Genomic DNA, 19,054 nt, shown 5'->3' on the forward strand with positions numbered 1-19,054 from the left:
TATTAGTTTTCCAGGGTTCCCATTAACGAAGTACCACAGACTGAGTGGTTTAAACACACACACACACAAAATTTTTTTTTGGCTGTGTGGCTTGCAGGACTGAACCTTAGGGTCCCAGCAGTGAAAGTGCTGAGTCCTAACCACTGCACCCTAAACAACAAAATTTATTGTCCCACAGTTCTAGAGGTTAGAAGTCCAAAGTCAAGGTGAAAACAGGGTTGGTTCCTTCTGAGGGCTATGGGGAAAAGTGTTCCAGGTTTTTCTCCTTGATTTATAGTGGTCTCCTTCCTATGTCTCTTTATATTGTTTTCTTCTATACCTATCTCTGCAACCAAATTTCCTCTTTTTGTAAGGACACCAGTCATCAGTGTCCACCCCAATGACCTCACCTTAGCATTATTACCTCTGTAAAGACTCTATTTCCAAATAAGGTCACATTATGAGGTACTGGGGGGTAGGATTTCAACACATTACTTTTTCTTTGCGGGCTTTTTCTTTTATTCACACACTCATGCCATCTCTGAATAGAAATGGTTTTACTTGTTCCATTCCAATCTGGATTCCTTTCACTTCTTTTTCTTGCCTAATCACCCTGGCTGGACCTGCAGTACAATGCTGAATAAGAGTGGCAAAAGTGGACATCCTTATATTGTTCCATCACCTTCTTTCTTCATTTTTGTTTTTGGTAGAGCACTGGGCACCATCTAAAATTATCTTATTTTTTACTTTAGGAAGAATGAATAAATGCTTTTCTATAACCACTCCCTACTTCAGACCAATTTCATCACTTATCCAGATTACTGTCACATTCTCCATGACTTGCCTTTCAGCCTCCACCAATCCACTGTTCTCACTGTAGGCAAAACGATTTTTTCTAAAACGCAAATCTAATTCAGCTTCATACTTACTAACTCTGTGACTTTGTGTCAATTACTTCAACTCCCCGCTCCCCCCCCCCTGTTTTTGGCTGCTCCCCCCTGCAGCTTGTGGGGTCTTAGTTCCCCGATCAGGGTTCGGCCCTCGGCAGTGCAAGTGAGGAGTCCTAACCACTGGACCACCAGGGAATTCCCTGCTTCAACTCCCCTAAGCCTCTTTTTCTTCATCTATGTTAACCGGGTGATAACAATGGCACCTCCATCACAGGTTCGTTGAGACAAGTAATGTAAAACTTACCACCTTGTCTGGCGCACGATAAGTGCTCCATGGATATCTACTATTACTTTTTCCTTTTAACAGTAACATCTAAGTTACATTACTGGTTATTTCTCTATGCCAAACTCTGTTATAAGTGCAGACAGAGGAAGTTTAAGTGGCTTGCCCAAAGCCATGCAAATAGGCAGTGGCACTGGTGGAAAATGAACCCAAGCACTGGACTCTTAACCAGCTATACTCTTATTTGCGTTTTTCTCTAACTGCCCTCTTAAAACTCTTCTGTTGCTTCCCAGAGACTTCAGCATAAAATCCAGCTCCTCAGACTGCTGGAGAATCTCCGGAAGTCGCCTTTGCCAGCCTCCCTAGGATTATCTCTTGCCATCAGCCCCTTCACTACGAGCTCCAACCCTACTATCTCTAGTGTTTTTTCAGGTGCTCAGGCTCAAAGACGTGCACTTTTTGCGCCCTTAGTGAGATACCCTCTCCTCCACCTCGTTTGCTCCCATTGACCCTTCAGGAAACCTTCCTCGATACCCCAATGACCGCCAAGGCCCTGTAAACGGTTCCCCTCCTCTGAGGTTCCGCAGCACCTCGAATTTCCGTCACCGCGGTGGCCACGCTGCGTCGTTTACGCATCCGTCACCGATCTGTGAATTACAAGGCAAAGACTGCGACTTCTTCGACTTAGTAGGCAAACGTCCAACACTTACTACAGAAAGGAGTAATCCGGAAATGAAACAAAATGAAAAATTGGGCGCTGTCTCAATTATCCTTTATTTGTAGTTTACCTTGAATTACTCCGGTAACCTACTGAGGTTTTTTTTTTTTTCTCCAATTCGCGCTGTCTCGGCGCACCTACGTGTCACCGGCTCTTTTACAAACAAAGTAAACCCGGAGTAATTCGCACGCACGGGAGAGCACGGACCGCACGCACGGACAAGATGGCAGCCGGCCCTCCGCTGGCGCGAGTGTCCGCCCACTCAGGGCGTAGGCCTCGTCATGTGACCCTCCCCTGCCTGGCACCGCCCCCGGCCGCAGTGCCTGACGGGAGGCAGAGCAGCGAGCGAGGGCGTCGGCCATTTTGTGGCTGTTTCCTGTGGGACGCGGTGGTGGCGGTAGGGTCGGACGAGTGAGCGACTCTTCGGCTAGTTTTTCCTGCTTGTTTTCTCCTCCCTTTTTTTTTGTCGGTAGAGCGCAGTTATGGGTCGCAAGAAGAAGAAGCAGCTGAAGCCGTGGTGCTGGTATCCTTTGTCGGTTTGAAGTCGAGGCCGAGCGGGGGCGCCGGTTGGTGGTGACTGGGACGGGGAGGCCTGGCTTTGGCCTATGGCGGAGAGTGGGATCTAGGCCTCGGGGTCGGTGGTTTGGTGGGTGGACTCGGACTTGGGAAGGTTTCTCGGAAAATGGGGTCCCTGGGGCGAGAAGCTCTGGCATTGTGGGTCGTGGGACTCCGTGACTCAGGAGGGTCTTGGTTTGGTGCGAGCGTTGACCCACGGGGAGGCGGCTTGGACCCCCTTCACCAAGGACAGAGTCCCCTGAGGACTCTTCTGCCACACTCCGTCGTTTTGGTGACGGTTCAACAAAGGGACTTGCTTCCAGTATAGTACGCTGATTGACTCTGTGGCGGATCAGGGGGGAGCTGCCGGAGTCGGTCACCCACTTTTTTCTTTTTCTTTTTTCTTTTTTTTGTAGAATCGGTGGTTTAGTAAAGGCTTATGTTAGTCAACCCTGATTTCGACGCCCCCCCACCCCCCCTTTTTTTTTTTTTTTTTTTGCGGGGTTGGGGGGAAGATCTAGCTTCCGCCTCCCACCCACTGACGCCTTAATCTTGGAGAAGCGTTCTCTTACAGGGTGGGGTTTCTTGTTATCTTTTTACCTGGTTTTATTGGAGTGAGAAAGTGCCTCTTACTAATGAAACGTGGCGTCGGTTCCCCCCCCCCCGGAAACGTTAGTAAACTTTACGTTTCAATTGATTTTATTTACTGTCTGGTACCTAAAAACGCTTCATTTATTTATATAATAGTTGAAAAACGGTTACGGATTTTGTAAAGTGCTTTTAGGAAAATCTGACAAGGGAGAGAAGAATTCTCAGTATTATTGACAGAACTTACCTGTGAGTTTAAATACATTCTTGGGCGACAAATTCTTACGGAATTGCAAGCAACTTTGTGGATTGTTCATAGGAAATTGTCGCAATGAAGTTATTTTCAGATTCTAAATAATATAAACATTAAATTTTAAATGTTAGGTAAATTCTTAGTATTTCGATTATTTTTATCTTCTAATTTTTGAAGTTCTGTCCACATTAACTTCGGGTTTTTTTTTTTTAAACATTTTGAACCCTTCCAGTTCACAGTGTGCATTTGTAAATGTTGAGACATTGAACAAAAGAAAAGTTAATTTCATATAAATCTGTGTGAAACGCGGGAATTTGACAAAACTATATTGCCTACTGAGGTGTGTTTATTTAGAGGTGGTGAAGAGATATTGTGAGCTTCCAGGACATTGAAAATTCCAAAATTATGTGGCAGGTTAATCCTTAGTTATATAATAAATATCAAAAGTAGAGTTTATATAAAGTACTCTTGGTTTTAGCTGTTGCCTGTCTTTAACGTTACTGCTGTTCTCTTTCATTACAGATTTATTTTTTATAGGCAGTGTCATTATTGTGCTATTTTTGTACCTTAACAATAGTGATCAGGTATTGTAATAGAGATTTTGATGATGAGAAGATCCTTATACAGCACCAAAAAGCAAAGCATTTTAAATGTCATATATGTCATAAGAAATTGTATACAGGACCTGGCTTAGCTATTCATTGCATGCAGGTAAGGAGTTTCTTCTGTATTTTAATTTTTGCTCTCTTGTAGTTTGGAAACAACATGGGGAAAAAATCTTGAATTTCTCTTAGATAGCTGTAGAGTTTTTTTTTGTTGTTTATTGCAAAAGATTAGATAAGATGACCAGTCAGCTTTAAAATAGGAAAAAAAACCTGTTTTTTAGCCATTGAGAAGATAAACAATTGATTTTTCATGTTTGAAGAGTTTATGCTAGTATTTACCTTTAAATTATTGACAATAGCTTTTATCCTAGATTTAGATGGGTGACAATTAGTTTGAGATCACGAAGTATTTCCTCAGTACTTGGCTAAGAGAACAAGGATCAGTGATTTAAATTTTGTGGGCAGTCTAACCAAATCCAATCCCATAAGAATTAGTACATAATTAATCTCCATTACTTACTGTCCTTGAAGGATTTGTTATAATCTGTTGCCTGGGGCTAGGCTACCATTTATTCCATGGACCTCTTTTGGAATGGTGGCATGGTGTTTCATTTAATAATTTCTAGGTTTCTTGAGTTCTTTCACTACTAGGTGGGGAGGGCTTTGTAATTTATATTTTTGAAGATCTAATAAGTACCTTTTTTTAAAAAAAAATTTTATTTATTTATTTATGGCTGTGTTGGGTCTTCGTTTCTGTGCGAGGGCTTTCTCCAGTTGTGGCAAGCGGGGGCCACTCTTCATAACGGTGCGCGGGCCTCTCACTATCGCGGCCTCTCTTGTTGCGGAGCACAGGCTCCAGACGCGCAGGCTCAGTAATTGTGGCTCACGGGCCCATTTGCTCCGCAGCATGTGAGATCTTCCCAAACCAGGGCTCGAACCTGTGTCCCCTGCATTGGCAGGCAGATTCTCAACCACTGCGCTACCAGGGAAGCCCTAATAAGTACCTTTTTTATTCAACATTATGTCTTCTACTTTTGCCAGTCCTAGAGCTGCCTGAATTTTTGCCTAATTGGACCCTAGAGAGATGTGAGATGAGCAAATCCCCATTCATTGGAAACTACTGTTGGTAGGAGGCAGGGAGGTAAATTAAAACAAGATATTGCTTCCCCAAGTTTAAAAATAAGTTTATAAAGATCTGTTTCACTCCAGTTATGTCGCTATAATAGCAATTCAGTATCCATTTAAAAATATGAGACCCACAATTTTCCACTGTGTTAGTCACTAGTTACTTGTGGCTATTTAAATAGAAATTTAAAAATTAAAACTTCAATTCCTCAGTCACATTATAGTCACATTTCCAGTGCTCAGCCACAAGTGACTGGTGGATGACTGTTGTATTGGATAGTACAGATGCAGAACATTACCATTTATCACAAAGTTTCTGTGAGACAGTACTGTACAATGTTTTAGGCACTGAATATACAGCAGTGAATAAATCAAAGTCATCATTGTGGAGTTTAGATTTACATTGTGGAGGAGAACAACCTATAAATATTTAATTTTATGCTGATATGTGACAGAGAAAACTAAAACTAGGTAAGGATTAAAACTAGGTAGGGGAGGGCCACAAGGTGGTACAGGCCTGAATGAGAAACTGACATCTGAACAGAGATCTGAAAGGAGGTGAGGGAGAGATTCCAGGGAACAGCAAATGAAAGACCTTCACGTCAGGAGCATTCTCCTATATTGAGGGCAAGGGCAGCAATGTGCTACTTTACATAGGAGGGCTTGCAGGCTATTGTAGGCCATTTTCTTTAATACTGAATGAAATGGGAGGTTTTAATTGAGATGTAACATGCTTTGGCACACTTCTTAAAGAGTCATTTTGGCTACAGGGTTGAGAGTAGACTGTAGAGTGCAGTAAGACCACTTAGGAGACCAGGCAAGAGTATTCCAGGCAAGAGGTGATGGTGACAGAGAATTTGCTGATGAATTAGATGTGGAGTATGAGAAAGTGAGGAGTGGAGGATGATCTGAAAGTTTTTGGCCTGGGCAGTGTGAAAAGTGAGTTACTGTATTCATTTGGCCCTTGGTATCCACATCTGTGTATTACACCGCGATTGAAATTAGGTAAGTTGAATCCACGTGTGCAGAATCCGTGGATACAGAGGGCTAACTGTACTGTGCCATTTTATATAAGGGACTTGAGCATCCTTGGTATTGGGGGGAGTGGTCCTGGAACCAGTCATGCCTTGATACCAAGGGACGACTGTACTGAAATGTGGAACGCTGCAGGAAAGATAGGCTTAGGGATGAGGCTATCAGGATCATCTTATGTTGATTTTGAGTGTGGGTATGTTAGTTTTGAGATTTTGAGAAGGTATGTTGAATATCCAGATGAAGATGTCATATAAGCAGTTGAATCTACAGGTCTGCAGTTCAGAGAGGTTGGAGCTGGTGATAGAAATTTGGGGGGATACAGTATAAGGATGGCTGTTTTAAGCCATGATATTATATGTCCTTAGGGAGTAGAATATAGATAGAAAAGTGGTGCCAAGGACACCACCTTGGGCCACTCCCAGCATTTAGAGGTCAGAAGATTAAAAGAAACCAATCAAGAAGATTGAAAAGGTAGGAAAACCAAGAGAGTAGTGCCGTGGAAGCCAAATGAAGTGTTTCAATGAGTGAGTTATTTAAGTCAAATGCTGGTGGTAGGTTAGTTAAGCACAGGACTAAGATTGGATTAATCAAAGTAGAGGTCATTGGTTACTTGCCAAGAGTGATTTCCTAGAATGAAGAGGATGAAAGGCTGATAGGAATGCTTGCAAGAGAAAATGAGAGGGGAAAGTAGAGGCGCTATTTCAAGGAGTTGTACTATAGAGAAGAGCAGAGAAATGGAGTGGAAGCTGGAAGGAGATTAGTTAAGAAACTATTAGCAATAATCTTTAATTGACTAAGTGCTTTTGTTTATATGTTCTTACCATAATTTCACAGCAGCCTGTGAGGTAGGCATGGCAGTTAAATCAGACACATGCTGGAGTTTTATAGATTAGTTTAGGACATTAGTAGTTTAGATGTTTTACATCAATGTTTGCTCCAATCTTTTCAGCCGAGACCATACTAATTTCTACTACGTAAGACTCTAAGAAATCTAATTCTGGCTGTAACATAAGGTTGGGAAGATTTTGAGTGAATGGCGTTATTTTTTCTTCTCTTTGCAATACCTTTTAATTAAGAGATTTCTTTCCTTCATCACTTAGAAATGTAGTGAAAACTAGTTAATGTGTATGTGAATGTAATTGTATTTTTTCAGAGAACATATATATGAGTTACTTCATCTGCCTTCATCAAGAGAAGTAACATTCCAAAAAATTTAGAAAATGGTGATTGTCACTCATTGAGTAGCTTTATTCATGGATCTTTTAATCACAATAAGATAATTTGTGAATTTGATTTGCATATCACTTTTTAAAATCTTTGAGATATTCCTCCAGGAAAATACTTAGTTTTCTTTAATTACCTTTCTATTCTTCCATGAAAGTGTCTTGGAAGGAAAGAAAAATTGAGTATTACTTGGACCAATATATCCAAGTCATTAACCTAAATAAGTGGTTCTCAAACTTGAGTGTGCAAAGGAATCACCTTGAAGTCTTGTTAGATACATTTGCGGTTCCACCCAAGAGTTTCTGATTCAGTAGGGCTCAGGTGTGGCCTGAGAATTTGCATTTCTTATTTATTTTTTTAAAATTTTTATTGGTGTAGAATTTGCATTTCTAATAAGCTTCCAGGTGAAGCTGATATTTTAGGCAAACTACTTTGACATCCTTTAGCCTAAGTTAATACCTTTTGCGGAAGAAACCAAGACCGACAGGGATTTTAGCATATTGGCAAAAGTTATTCGCGTTTGAGGGTTAGAAATGTTTGATCTAGCAAAAACCATACAGTGAAAAAAGGTGCTAGATCCCCAGTGTTTTACAATAAAACCTCTGAAGGACTTCTTTTTGTGATCTGCCAAATAAATTCAGAGATGGAAAGTGACAGGATCACTACTATGGCAGTGTTAGGCTCTTCAGGTGACTCGTTAGTTACGGGTAATGCTAATTGGAAATGTCACTTTTGTGGTTTGTAGCTACTAGCTGTCTCAGGATACATTCTTGGAAAATTTACTTTATTCTAATACTTAATTTTAAGACTTCATAAGCTTTACTTAGTTCAGACTTCTCACTTCTCTGATTTGAGTAGCACTATTAGTTCATTGTTAATAATTCAAGCAATCAAGGTTATAAGGTAAACTTGAAATTGTTTATTGAGCCCTTGCTATGTGCTTCACATTGCCAAGTGCTTTTTACATACACAGTATTTTTTTTTAATCCTAAAAATGACCCCAGAAGTTAGGTGCTGAATAGGTGAAGTAAACTGAGACTTAGGTCAAAGAATTTGCCTAATCTCACATAGCTAGTAGGCCATAAAGCTGGGGGTTGAATCCACATAGTCTCACTATGGAACCAGTCATTCTTAACCATTATACTGAGTGGTCTCTGAGTAATTTAAAATTACTCTTTAAAAGACTTTCATGAGGCACTTTTGTCTATCTAATGGAAGGTTTTTGTTTTGTTTGTGTGGGTTTTTTTTTGTTTTTTTGTTTTTAATGTTAGGTGCATAAAGAGACAATAGATGCAGTACCAAATGCAATACCTGGGAGAACAGACATAGAGTTGGAAATATATGGTATGGAAGGTATTCCAGAAAAAGACATGGATGAAAGAAGACGACTTCTTGAACAGAAAACACAAGGTAAATACTAAGATGTATGCTTTTTCTTGATACAGCTTAACTAGTGAGAGTATTATTACAATATTTTCAAGTATAAATTTAATGGTAGATGTTAAGTCCATTCAGAATTCCAATTTTGAGGGTTTTTTTTTTTGGTCTTATGTTCGAAGTTAATGTATTTTATTTGTATATGTGGTAGCATTTGGATCATTCCATACATTTTATAATATTTTTACTCATAACTGAATTCCAGGTGGATTTAGCAAGTGTTGAGGCCTTTGAAAAGGAAGGTAGCTTGTTTTGATTTATGAAACCACTAATTGTAAATTTTTTTAGCGGTGTATTTGACTTGGGATTTGCGGCCCTCTCCTATCCAAATGATAGAAACTTACTAATAACCTATGAAATCTTTTGTTTTGAAAAGCATTACGGAGAGGTCAGACTAGTTTTCATAGTTTACCTTTTGGAGTGGAATAGAAAGCTGTTTTTTAAAGTATAACTGCTTTAGGAAAATGTTCTTTACCTGCCATAAAATAGGGAAAGGATGTTAACCTTCTTGTTTAATACAGATTGAAAAAACATTTGAAGAGTAAAGAGCAGTGTTAACTGAGTTTTTTTGGAAGAAAAATCTCGGGAGCTAGTTGCACTGAAATAAAATTTTTAAATGTTGAATGTCTTAAACTTGCTTAGGTTTTCTTTTTTTACTCTATGGGAAAAATTAATTTAAACTTTTTTAGCAGAGAGTCAAAAAAAGAAACAACAAGAGGATTCTGATGAATATGATGATGATGACTCTGCAGCTTCAACTTCATTTCAACCACAGCCTGTTCAACCTCAACAAGGTTATATCCCCCCAATGGCACAACCAGGACTACCACCAGTTCCAGGAGCACCAGGAATGCCTCCAGGTAGCACATAAGGCTTCTTACAATTTAACATTCTCAGGTCTTTGTTGCTACAGTTTAGAAGTATTAATTTTTTCCTCTTAACCCTTTTTTATTTTTTTGGTTGAAATTCTTGTTTATAGGCATACCTCCATTAATGCCAGGTGTTCCTCCTCTGATGCCAGGAATGCCACCAGTTATGCCAGGAATGCCACCTGGGTAAGAAAACTCTTTTAATTGACTTGTGGGCTTGTGCCTAGTAATGATCTTTTTCAACTTGGGTGTGTTACATCACTTAAATGTTACTTTGCTGTTTTTTTTTTTTCTTTTTGCTTCTAAAAGGTATGGGCTCTAACTATTAAACTTACCTAATAAAGGGATCTACTAATAAATTTAAGGAATATAAATTTGAAGAGAATAGATTTTTGGGTTTTAGGATGTATGTAGGCAGCCATCTGCTTCAGTTGCATCTGATGTAATTAAAGTAGTTGGTTGTAGATTTGAGTTTCTGAGATTCAAAACTGTCCATGACACTTTGTAGTTGTGACAAGAAGCAAACTCTGTAAATGATTTATTTGTCAAGTCATCAAGAACTAAAATGAATATGAGGTGCTCGTGCTCATCACTTTTATTTAAGTATTGTTGGATGTGAGAGGTATACAATACACTTTCCCACTGTATTTTGAAAATCAGTTAGATTTTGATTTTGTCATACATTTTCACAGATTGCATCATCAGAGAAAATACACCCAGTCATTTTGCGGTGAAAACATGTAAGCATCTCATTCGTAATGTAATTCAGGAGGTATAATCATAATGTCATTTTTTTGTGTGTTTAATGGTATCTATTAAGTTGACTTCAGAAGTTTTCTAATCTTCCTCACTAAAACTTCTAAACTTTGCAAACTGATTGACACAGATCTCTTAAAGGAGGGAACTAAAACATCTGTGAGGAAATCGTAATAGACTCATATAAACAAAGCATTTTCTAATTGTGCAGCTGTTTTCCCCAAACTGCTAAAAGTAAGGGGACTTAGTAAAAAGGGTTGATATTTAAGAAAGAGTATATATTCCTTTGCCAAATTACGTGCTCTGTTACTATAGAAGGTAATTGATTTTTCTTCTAATAAAATCTATATATAGAATTTATTCTGATAAGAATCCTAAATCATTAATTCACAAACTTGTAATTTTTTAAGTGAATTGGACACTGATATTTGAAGGTGAGCTCTTTTAAGGAAAGGAAAACAAATATGGGTTGTGTTTTTAAGTCCTGGTTTAGTGTTAGGAACTTTGTACATGAAAAGTAGGGATTCTCAGTTTACTTTTGATTATCTTTAATATTGATGGTAGTTTTTCCGTGCCTGTCCAAAACAAATCTTTACTCCACAGAGTACATTCAGTATTTTCTTTTTGAAAAAATCTGATAACTCTAAAATATAGAGGATTTTTTTGTTTTGTTTTTTTGATTAGTATTCTGTGGATATTTTCCAAGTGAGACAAAAGGTGATTTTGTTTTCCAGTTATACATGTTTTGGATAAGGCCTTTTGTTTATATTAAGGAGAGTATAATAATTGTTCTCAATGACTTTAAATGTATTAAAATGTTCTGTTAACAAAGACTGAATTTTTTTCCCCTATTTTACTGGTAAACCAAAGAGTTTGCTGGTTTTTAGGGAATTTATTTTGATAGAATTGTTTTAGTGTGTTGTGTGTTCTTTCAGCTTGATTGATTTCAGTATTAGGGGTCAAATTCAAGTCTTATCTATTGTTGTTTCAGGCTTTAGCCAAAATATTTTCTAATGTTTTATACTGTTAATTAACTTTAGTTGTCTCTTGAAATTTGCTTTCTAATAGAATGATGCCAATGGGTGGAATGATGCCACCTGGACCGGGAATACCACCTCTGATGCCTGGTATGCCACCAGGTATGAAATGTTAGTTTCCTTTTTAATATGACAGAAGTGCTTTATTCTTAAGTATTTTAGACAGGTTTGTGGGCATTGGTGCAGTTTTAAAATTGGTGTAATTTTAAAGTTTCTATAGGTTAATGACTTTTATTTTTTTTGTGGAAGAGCGCAGATATATATTTCCTGGCTTATTTTTTTTTTTTTAATAAATTTATTTATTTATTTATTTATTTTTGGCTGTGTTGGGTCTTCGTTTCTGTGCGAGGGCTTTCTCCAGTTGCAGCGAGCGGGGGCCACTCTTCATTGCGGTGCGCGGGCCTCTCACTATCGCGGCCTCTCTTGTTGCGGAGCACAGGCTCCAGACGCGCAGGCTCAGCAGTTGTGGCTCACGGGCCCAATTGCTCTGCGGTATGTGGGATCCTCCCAGACCAGGGCTCGAACCCGTGTCCCCTGCGTTGGCAGGCAGACTCTCAACCACTGCGCCACCAGGGAAGCCCCCGTGACTTCTTTTTAAAATTACTGTGAGAAATGTGATGATCTCGTTTTGTTTTGAGTTCCGAGTTTTGAAATAGTAAAAGTAGTCCTCAAAGCAACCAGAATGAGTCACTGAGCCTGTGACTTAAGAGTGGTTACATCTGTTAGGAATATTTTAGGCAAGTACTGGAGACTTTTAACAAGTAATAGAGAAATCCAACAAACTATTAAACAACGTAGGTATTTATTATCTCACTCAACCTAAAAGTGGTAGACTCAGTGGCTCCAGTGATAACAAGAACCCATACTTTAAAAATTTTCCACTTTGCCAACGTTAGCTTTCTCTCTCAGACATGTAACTCAGTAGTTATAAGATCTCAGGCAAGAAAGGGTGCTTTCCTTTTTCTTGTATTGGGGAACAAAGTAACTTTCCCAGAATCTCTTTAGCCTTTTACATATCATTGGCCAGAAATAGGTCTAATGGAGCTTCTAGGTGCAGGGAAGCCTGGGAAATAAAGTATCTTTACTTTTTAGCCTACAGTGTGGGGAAAGGGATTTGGTTAGCCCAGTAAATGTGCCACAGAGGTCTTCATGAGGCTCTCTGAGTCCATTGCCTAGTGTTTTAATCCTAGCAAGTTTGGTTTGCAGTCCATAGCAGATTCAGATGTACTCAAGTGATAGTGTAAAAGGAACAGAAAAATAAAGCAGCAGCAAAATATGAATCATGCCAGTGCAACCATTAATTTATAGGCAACAGCTTCACGTACATCATGCTCTGAGATAATTTTAGGCATTTAAATGAATACAGAAAAATAACCTATGTTCACTTGGTAATGTGAAGTCAGTAAAAGTTTTAAGTTACATTGAGGAACTTCAAAGAATGCCTAGTGGTATATTTTAGGAAAATTTGTGTATTTAAAGCACACTTAAAGGAATAACTTAGTTTCTTGAATAATTTTTATGGGTATATGACCTATTAACAGTTTTTACTGTAGTTTGCATTAGAGTTCTGGAAACATCTGTTAGATGATTGAAATAATTCTATATGTTTCAAAAATTTGCTGCATCAGTAATATCAATAAGCCTAATTGTTGGCTTTGCCCATATACAGGGTTTCTAGTGGTATCCTTCATGTCCCAAAATTCTGAAGAGACACAAAGGTGTGGAAAGTTGGAGGCAAAACTGTTCCAAGGGGGCAAGTGCCTAAGTACTTTGAGCTTCATTGAGTTCAGCGGTCAGTCGTCAGTATTGATAACTTTGTAGTATAGAATCTTTTTTTTGTGTGTCTGTGCCGCACGGCTTATGAGATCTTGGTTCCCTTACCAGGGATTGATCCCGGGCCACAGCAGTGAAAGCCGAGTCCTAACCACTGGACTGCCAGGGAATTCCCTAGAATCATTTTAAATTTAATTTAGTATGTTTTAATGGCAAAGTTTTGAGGAAGTATTTTTTCTAAACTAAATGTTTCAGCAACTGGGTCCCACTACAGTATTTCTTCTCTGCAGGTATGCCCCCTCCTGTTCCACGTCCTGGAATTCCTCCAATGACTCAAGCACAGGCTGTTTCAGCGCCAGGTATTCTTAACAGACCACCTGCACCAACAGCAACAGTTCCAGCTCCACAGCCTCCAGTTACTAAGCCTCTTTTCCCCAGTGCAGGACAGGTAAGGTGAAATTTCTGAAAAAGAGTGCACTTACATTTAAAGGTAAAGTGGAGTTGTTCACTGAACTCTTTGAAAATGTCAAGTCATTTTAAAAATTGTAATCTTCTTAATACAATTTATTAACTATACTGAAGAAGTGGCGTTCTCTTCCATTTTTGCACACATTGATTTCCTTTACTCATAAAAGGTTGACTGGAACCAGAAAATAGTGTAGTATGTTATTTTTTCGTAGTTGTGAACTCTGGTTATTCTTAGCTTTAGTTAGAAATGAAAATTTAATTTCTGGGAACTTAAATACATAAAAATGTTATGAGGTCCTCCTTTACCTAATGAGCTATGAGTAGAATGAAAACCAAAGTCAAAGATGAAAAATCCTAAGACCTTAGCAAATAATTTTTGGGCTCTTCCGTTAGTCTAGAATTGTGACGGACAGTAGTGCCTCACTGTTGCTGGAAGGGCATCATTTAACGTCTTTTGACCTAGTCACACTCATATTTCCTACTCGTCCTTTTTTTTTTTTCTCCCCAGAACTCAGAAGCAAAAAGTCCTTCTTTTATATATAGTATGTATATAATGGTTGTTACCTTTGCTTTTTCCCCCCAGTTTGATTCAGAGTTAAGCAGATGTATTTAATTCATTCAGAATTGAGACGCTCAGGATGTATGTTCTTTATTGTTCACCTTAAAATTATCCCTTAGATGTTTTCTTTTTTCAATTTTTTTTCTGTTTGTAGTTGCTAAATTAAAAGCATTACTTTTTAAGTACATTAACTTATGTTTTCGATGTGGGGGGGATTTTGTTTATTGTTTTTTGTTTATCCTATTAAACTTTTGGCAAAAGTTGTAGTTATCGATGGAGAATTGGATTGAAGTGTCAATAGTGCATCATAATTCTCAGTTTAAGGTATCAGTTTTGAAATATCGTAGTGTAAAACATTAGTTTTAGGGGAAAAAACCTGTGGTTAATTAGGTTTATTGGTGTAGAATTTAAAAAGTTTTTTTGAGGCTCATAGTGTCACTGTTTATTGTAAGTGCATTAACTGCCTGCCTCTCTATATAAAACAGATTTGATTGCATTGTATTTTGCATTTAGAAAAATGCAATCTATACTGAAAAAAAAGTCTACCACGTGGCTTATTTTCACCCATTTGTTTGGAGACTTTTCATTGTTTCCTTTCTTTTATGCTACAGATGGGGACACCTGTAACAAGCTCAAGTACAGCTTCATCCAATTCAGAAAGTCTGTCTGCGTCTTCTAAAGCTCTGTTTCCTAGCGCAGCACAAGTACGCAGGAAGTTGCAGTTTAAAATTGTTAAAAATGGCTTTATAACTTCATTAACCCTTTGGACCCTACTTTAAAACTAAATCTTTTCCCAAAAATATATTATGTTTAATTTTTTTTAAGTAAAATTAATGGCTTATAAATCAATTTTATTTGAAAATTTGAACCGCATACTAAAAGAAAAAAATATACCCCAAACTCCTATGGTTCTAAAGGGTTAAAAGCATGTAAGCAGTAAATGCATTTTAGTGGCCAATGGTTAGCCTGATGCATGATTAAGCTATTCTGTTTTATGCTGTTTAATCTAAATGCATCACATATAATGTAAGGAAATTTAGTACTCTGCATTTGGTTCTAAAAGTTGACCTAGTTTACATGTTTCAGATGTTCAGTGTTATGAAAAGTAACAAATTTATTACTTGGTAACTTTATACTTAAAAGCTTACTAAACCCTTCAGTCCATCATAATAATCTAGCCGTTGTTAATTGGGAGGGCGTTGTATTACTATATAATGAATACTTCTGAAGGACATATCTTTAATGTGTCACCATTGGTAGTTATTATTTATGCTATACTTAGTAACTGAAATTTATCCAAACATTTGTATTCTATAATTTCTAACTCTTTTTTTTTTTTTTTTTTGAGCTCCTTGGTAGATTAATTTTAAGAAGGAATTTAGAATGATGATAATAGAAAATATGCTATTCCATTATATGATAATATATTTCTTCAGTTAGGAATAAATACGAAGCTTTGTAAATTAAGTAATTTCTGGTGAGGAGATAGATGATATCTGAGAAGTTACATAAGTAGTCTAACTTGTTTCTTGTTTCCACTGCTGTGATTTGGATGTGCATCTTTTGGTATTATGTGTTATCTTGAATTTTGTGGATTATTCATGATTTTAACTTTAAGTTTTGTCCTTTATTGAATGTTAGTGTCTTGTTTTTAAGTTAAATAGGTAGTAGATATATTCAGTTTTGGGTTTTGAAGTTTTGTTGATGAAAGATAATGTTTTACAGGCTCAGGCAGCTGTCCAAGGACCTGTTGGTACAGATTTCAAGCCCTTAAATAGTACGCCTGCAACAACTACAGAACCCCCGAAGCCTACATTCCCTGCATATACACAGTCTACAGCTTCAACCACTAGTACAACAAATAGCACTGCAGCTAAACCAGCAGCTTCAATAACAAGTAAGCCTGCTACACTTACGACGACCAGTGCAACCAGTAAGTTGATCCATCCAGATGAGGATATATCGCTGGTAAGTTGTTTACATTTCTTACTAGCAGAGTTTGATTGAGTACTGTGGTAGCAACTTGTCCATTTGAAAAGTTTTAATTTGTATACCAGTGGTCTTATGATCTGATTGAATGCTAAGTGATTTTTACCATTCTGATTTTTAAGAACCACAAAACAAAGTGAATATTGCATGTTTTGATCTTAGATACATCCCCCCTAAGACTATTTCTAAAAGAAGACAGTAAGTTGGGTTCTTATTCTCTCAAAAATTATTTTTGTTGTTCATAAATTTAATTAATTGAAGAAACAAGTGTGAGATAGAATCTGCAGGTTCCTTGCAGTCCATATACCTTCTTCATTACACAGTTTCTTGCTGAAGCAATTTATAATTTCTGGAAAGTTGTTCAATATAACGTGCTTCAAATATAAAAATAGGTAAAGTTTTCTTAAGGCATCAAGATTTTAAGTAGTTGGACTGGTTTGTGGGGTGAAAGTAATTGGCATGTAAGGGAACATTTAAAAATTACTCTCACTCTATAAAGACTTTAGATGCTTACCTTCATGCTTAACTCTCTCTGTGTTCAGATGTTTCACATTCACATATTTTTATTCCTAGGAAGAGAGAAGAGCACAGTTACCTAAATATCAACGTAATCTTCCTCGACCAGGACAGGCTCCCATTGGTAATCCACCTGTTGGACCAATTGGAGGTATGATGCCACCACAGCCAGGCATCCCACAGCAACAAGGAATGAGACCCCCAATGCCGCCTCATGGTATTCCTCTTTTTACGTTTATTTTATTTAGTGGATTTTCTGAGTGTACACATAAAACAGATTTATCTGAAAAATGCATTGCATTTAAAAGTACAGTGCTTAGACTCAATCTATTTTTTTGTGTTTTAAATGTGTTTTTTAGGTCAGTATGGTGGTCATCATCAAGGCATGCCAGGTTATCTTCCTGGTGCTATGCCGCCGTATGGGCAGGGACCGCCAATGGTGCCCCCTTACCAAGGTGGGCCTCCTCGACCTCCGATGGGAATGAGACCTCCTGTAATGTCGCAAGGTGGCCGTTACTGATCTTACTTCATCCAGTCTAATAGGTTTGGAGATTAAACCTTTTCTCAACTTGTGCTGTTTATATAGCCAAGCTTCCGTCAATAAGGCTTCATTGTGACTTTAACAAACATTATCTTCCCACATACCAGGAACTATTGGACATTTATTTTACATGGGAAAATTTATTTGGAATAATAAAGCAGGAACTTTTCCTGAAGTTGCAATTTATACTGTATGGCTTCTTTTTCATGTTTCATCTAGGTTTTTAGAAGTGAAGTATAGTAAATTTGGTTCGTTATATTGTGAAGGCGCTGGAATTACATGAACATACCACCCTAATAAAGGCAAGTTCTGTAAGCTTATGTTGCTATTTGTAAAGTTATGCCTTCACAGCATTTCAGATGCTGTTGGACTTCATGTCCCCAACCTAGCTTGGTGAGGGCTGTAACTGTCTTCAAGTACCTGTACATTGGAAGTCAATGTGTAACAATATTTAATGTATTTAGAGTTCCTCATGTTTCAGGGTTTAAGAAATCTGACCCACCAAGGTCATGTGACTTTTCTGTACTGTTAAACTTCATTGTAATAAAATGAGAGAAAAATTTATGCCTTTTTATTCATAACCCAGCTGTGGACCACTGCCTGAAAGGTTTGTACAGATGCATGCCACAGTAGATGTCCACATAATAAAATTCGTAGTTATACCAATGCAGTTTTGATACATCATTGGATTCTGTCTTTGAATTGTAGGTTGTTCCTTAGCTGCATGTTTTAAACTGGACAGTATATGTAGAATTGTATGTTAGTCCTTCAGTTGACAGAAAAACTTAGCTATACGTATGAGTCATTACATGGGTATGAAATCTTTGTATTATGTCACCTTTCCACCCCCTTGGTGTGTCAATATATGTTAGCTATCATAGATATTTGAAATGTAAACCTTAATATTCCCTCCTTCCTGCTGATGTTTAGAGCCTAGTGCCAGACCCATTCATTTCCTTCTGATTATTTTTGAGACTGCGGTACTGTGTGGACCTCAGAAGCTTTTCAGGTGCAAACTTCTAGAAGCTTAGGTGCATGCAGTAATAGCCTTCTGTACTGTTAATGACTGGTATATATTCTTATGTAATGATGAGAATCTACGTGTGCCTCTGTTAAGATGGTTAACAGATGGATTTGAAATTTTTTATTTTATTATGTTCCTGGAAGATTACATTATTTCTTTGATTAAATGGCTGCCTTCTGTTATTATTAAGCCTAAATGGCTTTTTACTGTTAACCTTTTCATCCTTGGAAATTTGAATGTTCAACTGTGCTCTATGGAGAACTTTTCTGTAGAGATGACTGCTATTATTCAATATCTTATGTTGCGTGTCTCATATATTAATAGCCTTGTTGACCTCTTTTTGGCATCCATTTTTTTGATCTTCATTTTTGCAGAGTACTTTTATGACTAAGTATCAGATGACCTGTACAAAGTGTAATTATTAATATATCATGAACTCAGGTTTAGTTTTCCTCAATATAAAGTTAAGACGGCTAAGAAAATAACATTTCTTTATAACCTTTATGTGAAGGTGTAGGTATAAGGCACAGAATCTGAAGTTTTGTTTAAACAAAAGAAAGCTTTAACCATATTAAGAAAATACTGAAAGATGTTTTAATTATCATAAAAGAGTGTATATAAGTGACAAGTAAAAGTCATTCATCTTAAACAAAACATTGTAAGTATTAACAAAGCTGAGTGTTATTTTAAATCTGCTATTTTGCTCCAGTGGTTTTACAGCTCCTGTGCTTTTTTTTTTTTTTCCTGTGCTATTTTTGAGGGTCAAAAAATTTCATAGTTTGAAAAGGCAACATGCATGTATCACCAAGAATGCATTTCTTCCTGCTGCC

The 19,054-nt window shown here is 37.6% G+C and overlaps 1 protein-coding gene across 6 annotated transcripts; it reads left to right on the forward strand.

Moving 5' to 3' along the window:
- The first annotated feature begins 2,203 nt into the window (after positions 1–2,203).
- ZNF207 (zinc finger protein 207) lies at positions 2,204–17,866 on the forward strand. 6 transcript variants are annotated; one of them, XM_061174734.1, is made up of 12 exons: positions 2,204–2,393; positions 3,851–3,977; positions 8,527–8,665; positions 9,382–9,552; positions 9,672–9,747; positions 10,254–10,301; positions 11,386–11,456; positions 13,418–13,575; positions 14,766–14,858; positions 15,880–16,122; positions 16,717–16,876; positions 17,019–17,866. In XM_061174734.1, exons 1-12 carry the CDS (start codon positions 2,353–2,355, stop codon positions 17,177–17,179), a joined length of 1,488 nt encoding a protein of 495 aa, XP_061030717.1. In that variant the 5' UTR covers positions 2,204–2,352; the 3' UTR covers positions 17,180–17,866. The 6 variants fall into 6 exon arrangements, with proteins under 6 accessions (XP_061030717.1, XP_061030718.1, XP_061030721.1 ...); XM_061174735.1 differs by having other exon boundaries at positions 9,385–9,552; XM_061174738.1 differs by lacking the exon at positions 14,766–14,858.
- Positions 17,867–19,054: the final 1,188 nt, after the last annotated feature.

This window comes from Eubalaena glacialis, chromosome 19, assembly GCF_028564815.1.
Source record: "Eubalaena glacialis isolate mEubGla1 chromosome 19, mEubGla1.1.hap2.+ XY, whole genome shotgun sequence".
In the NCBI taxonomy this organism is placed as follows: Eukaryota; Metazoa; Chordata; class Mammalia; order Artiodactyla; family Balaenidae; genus Eubalaena; species Eubalaena glacialis.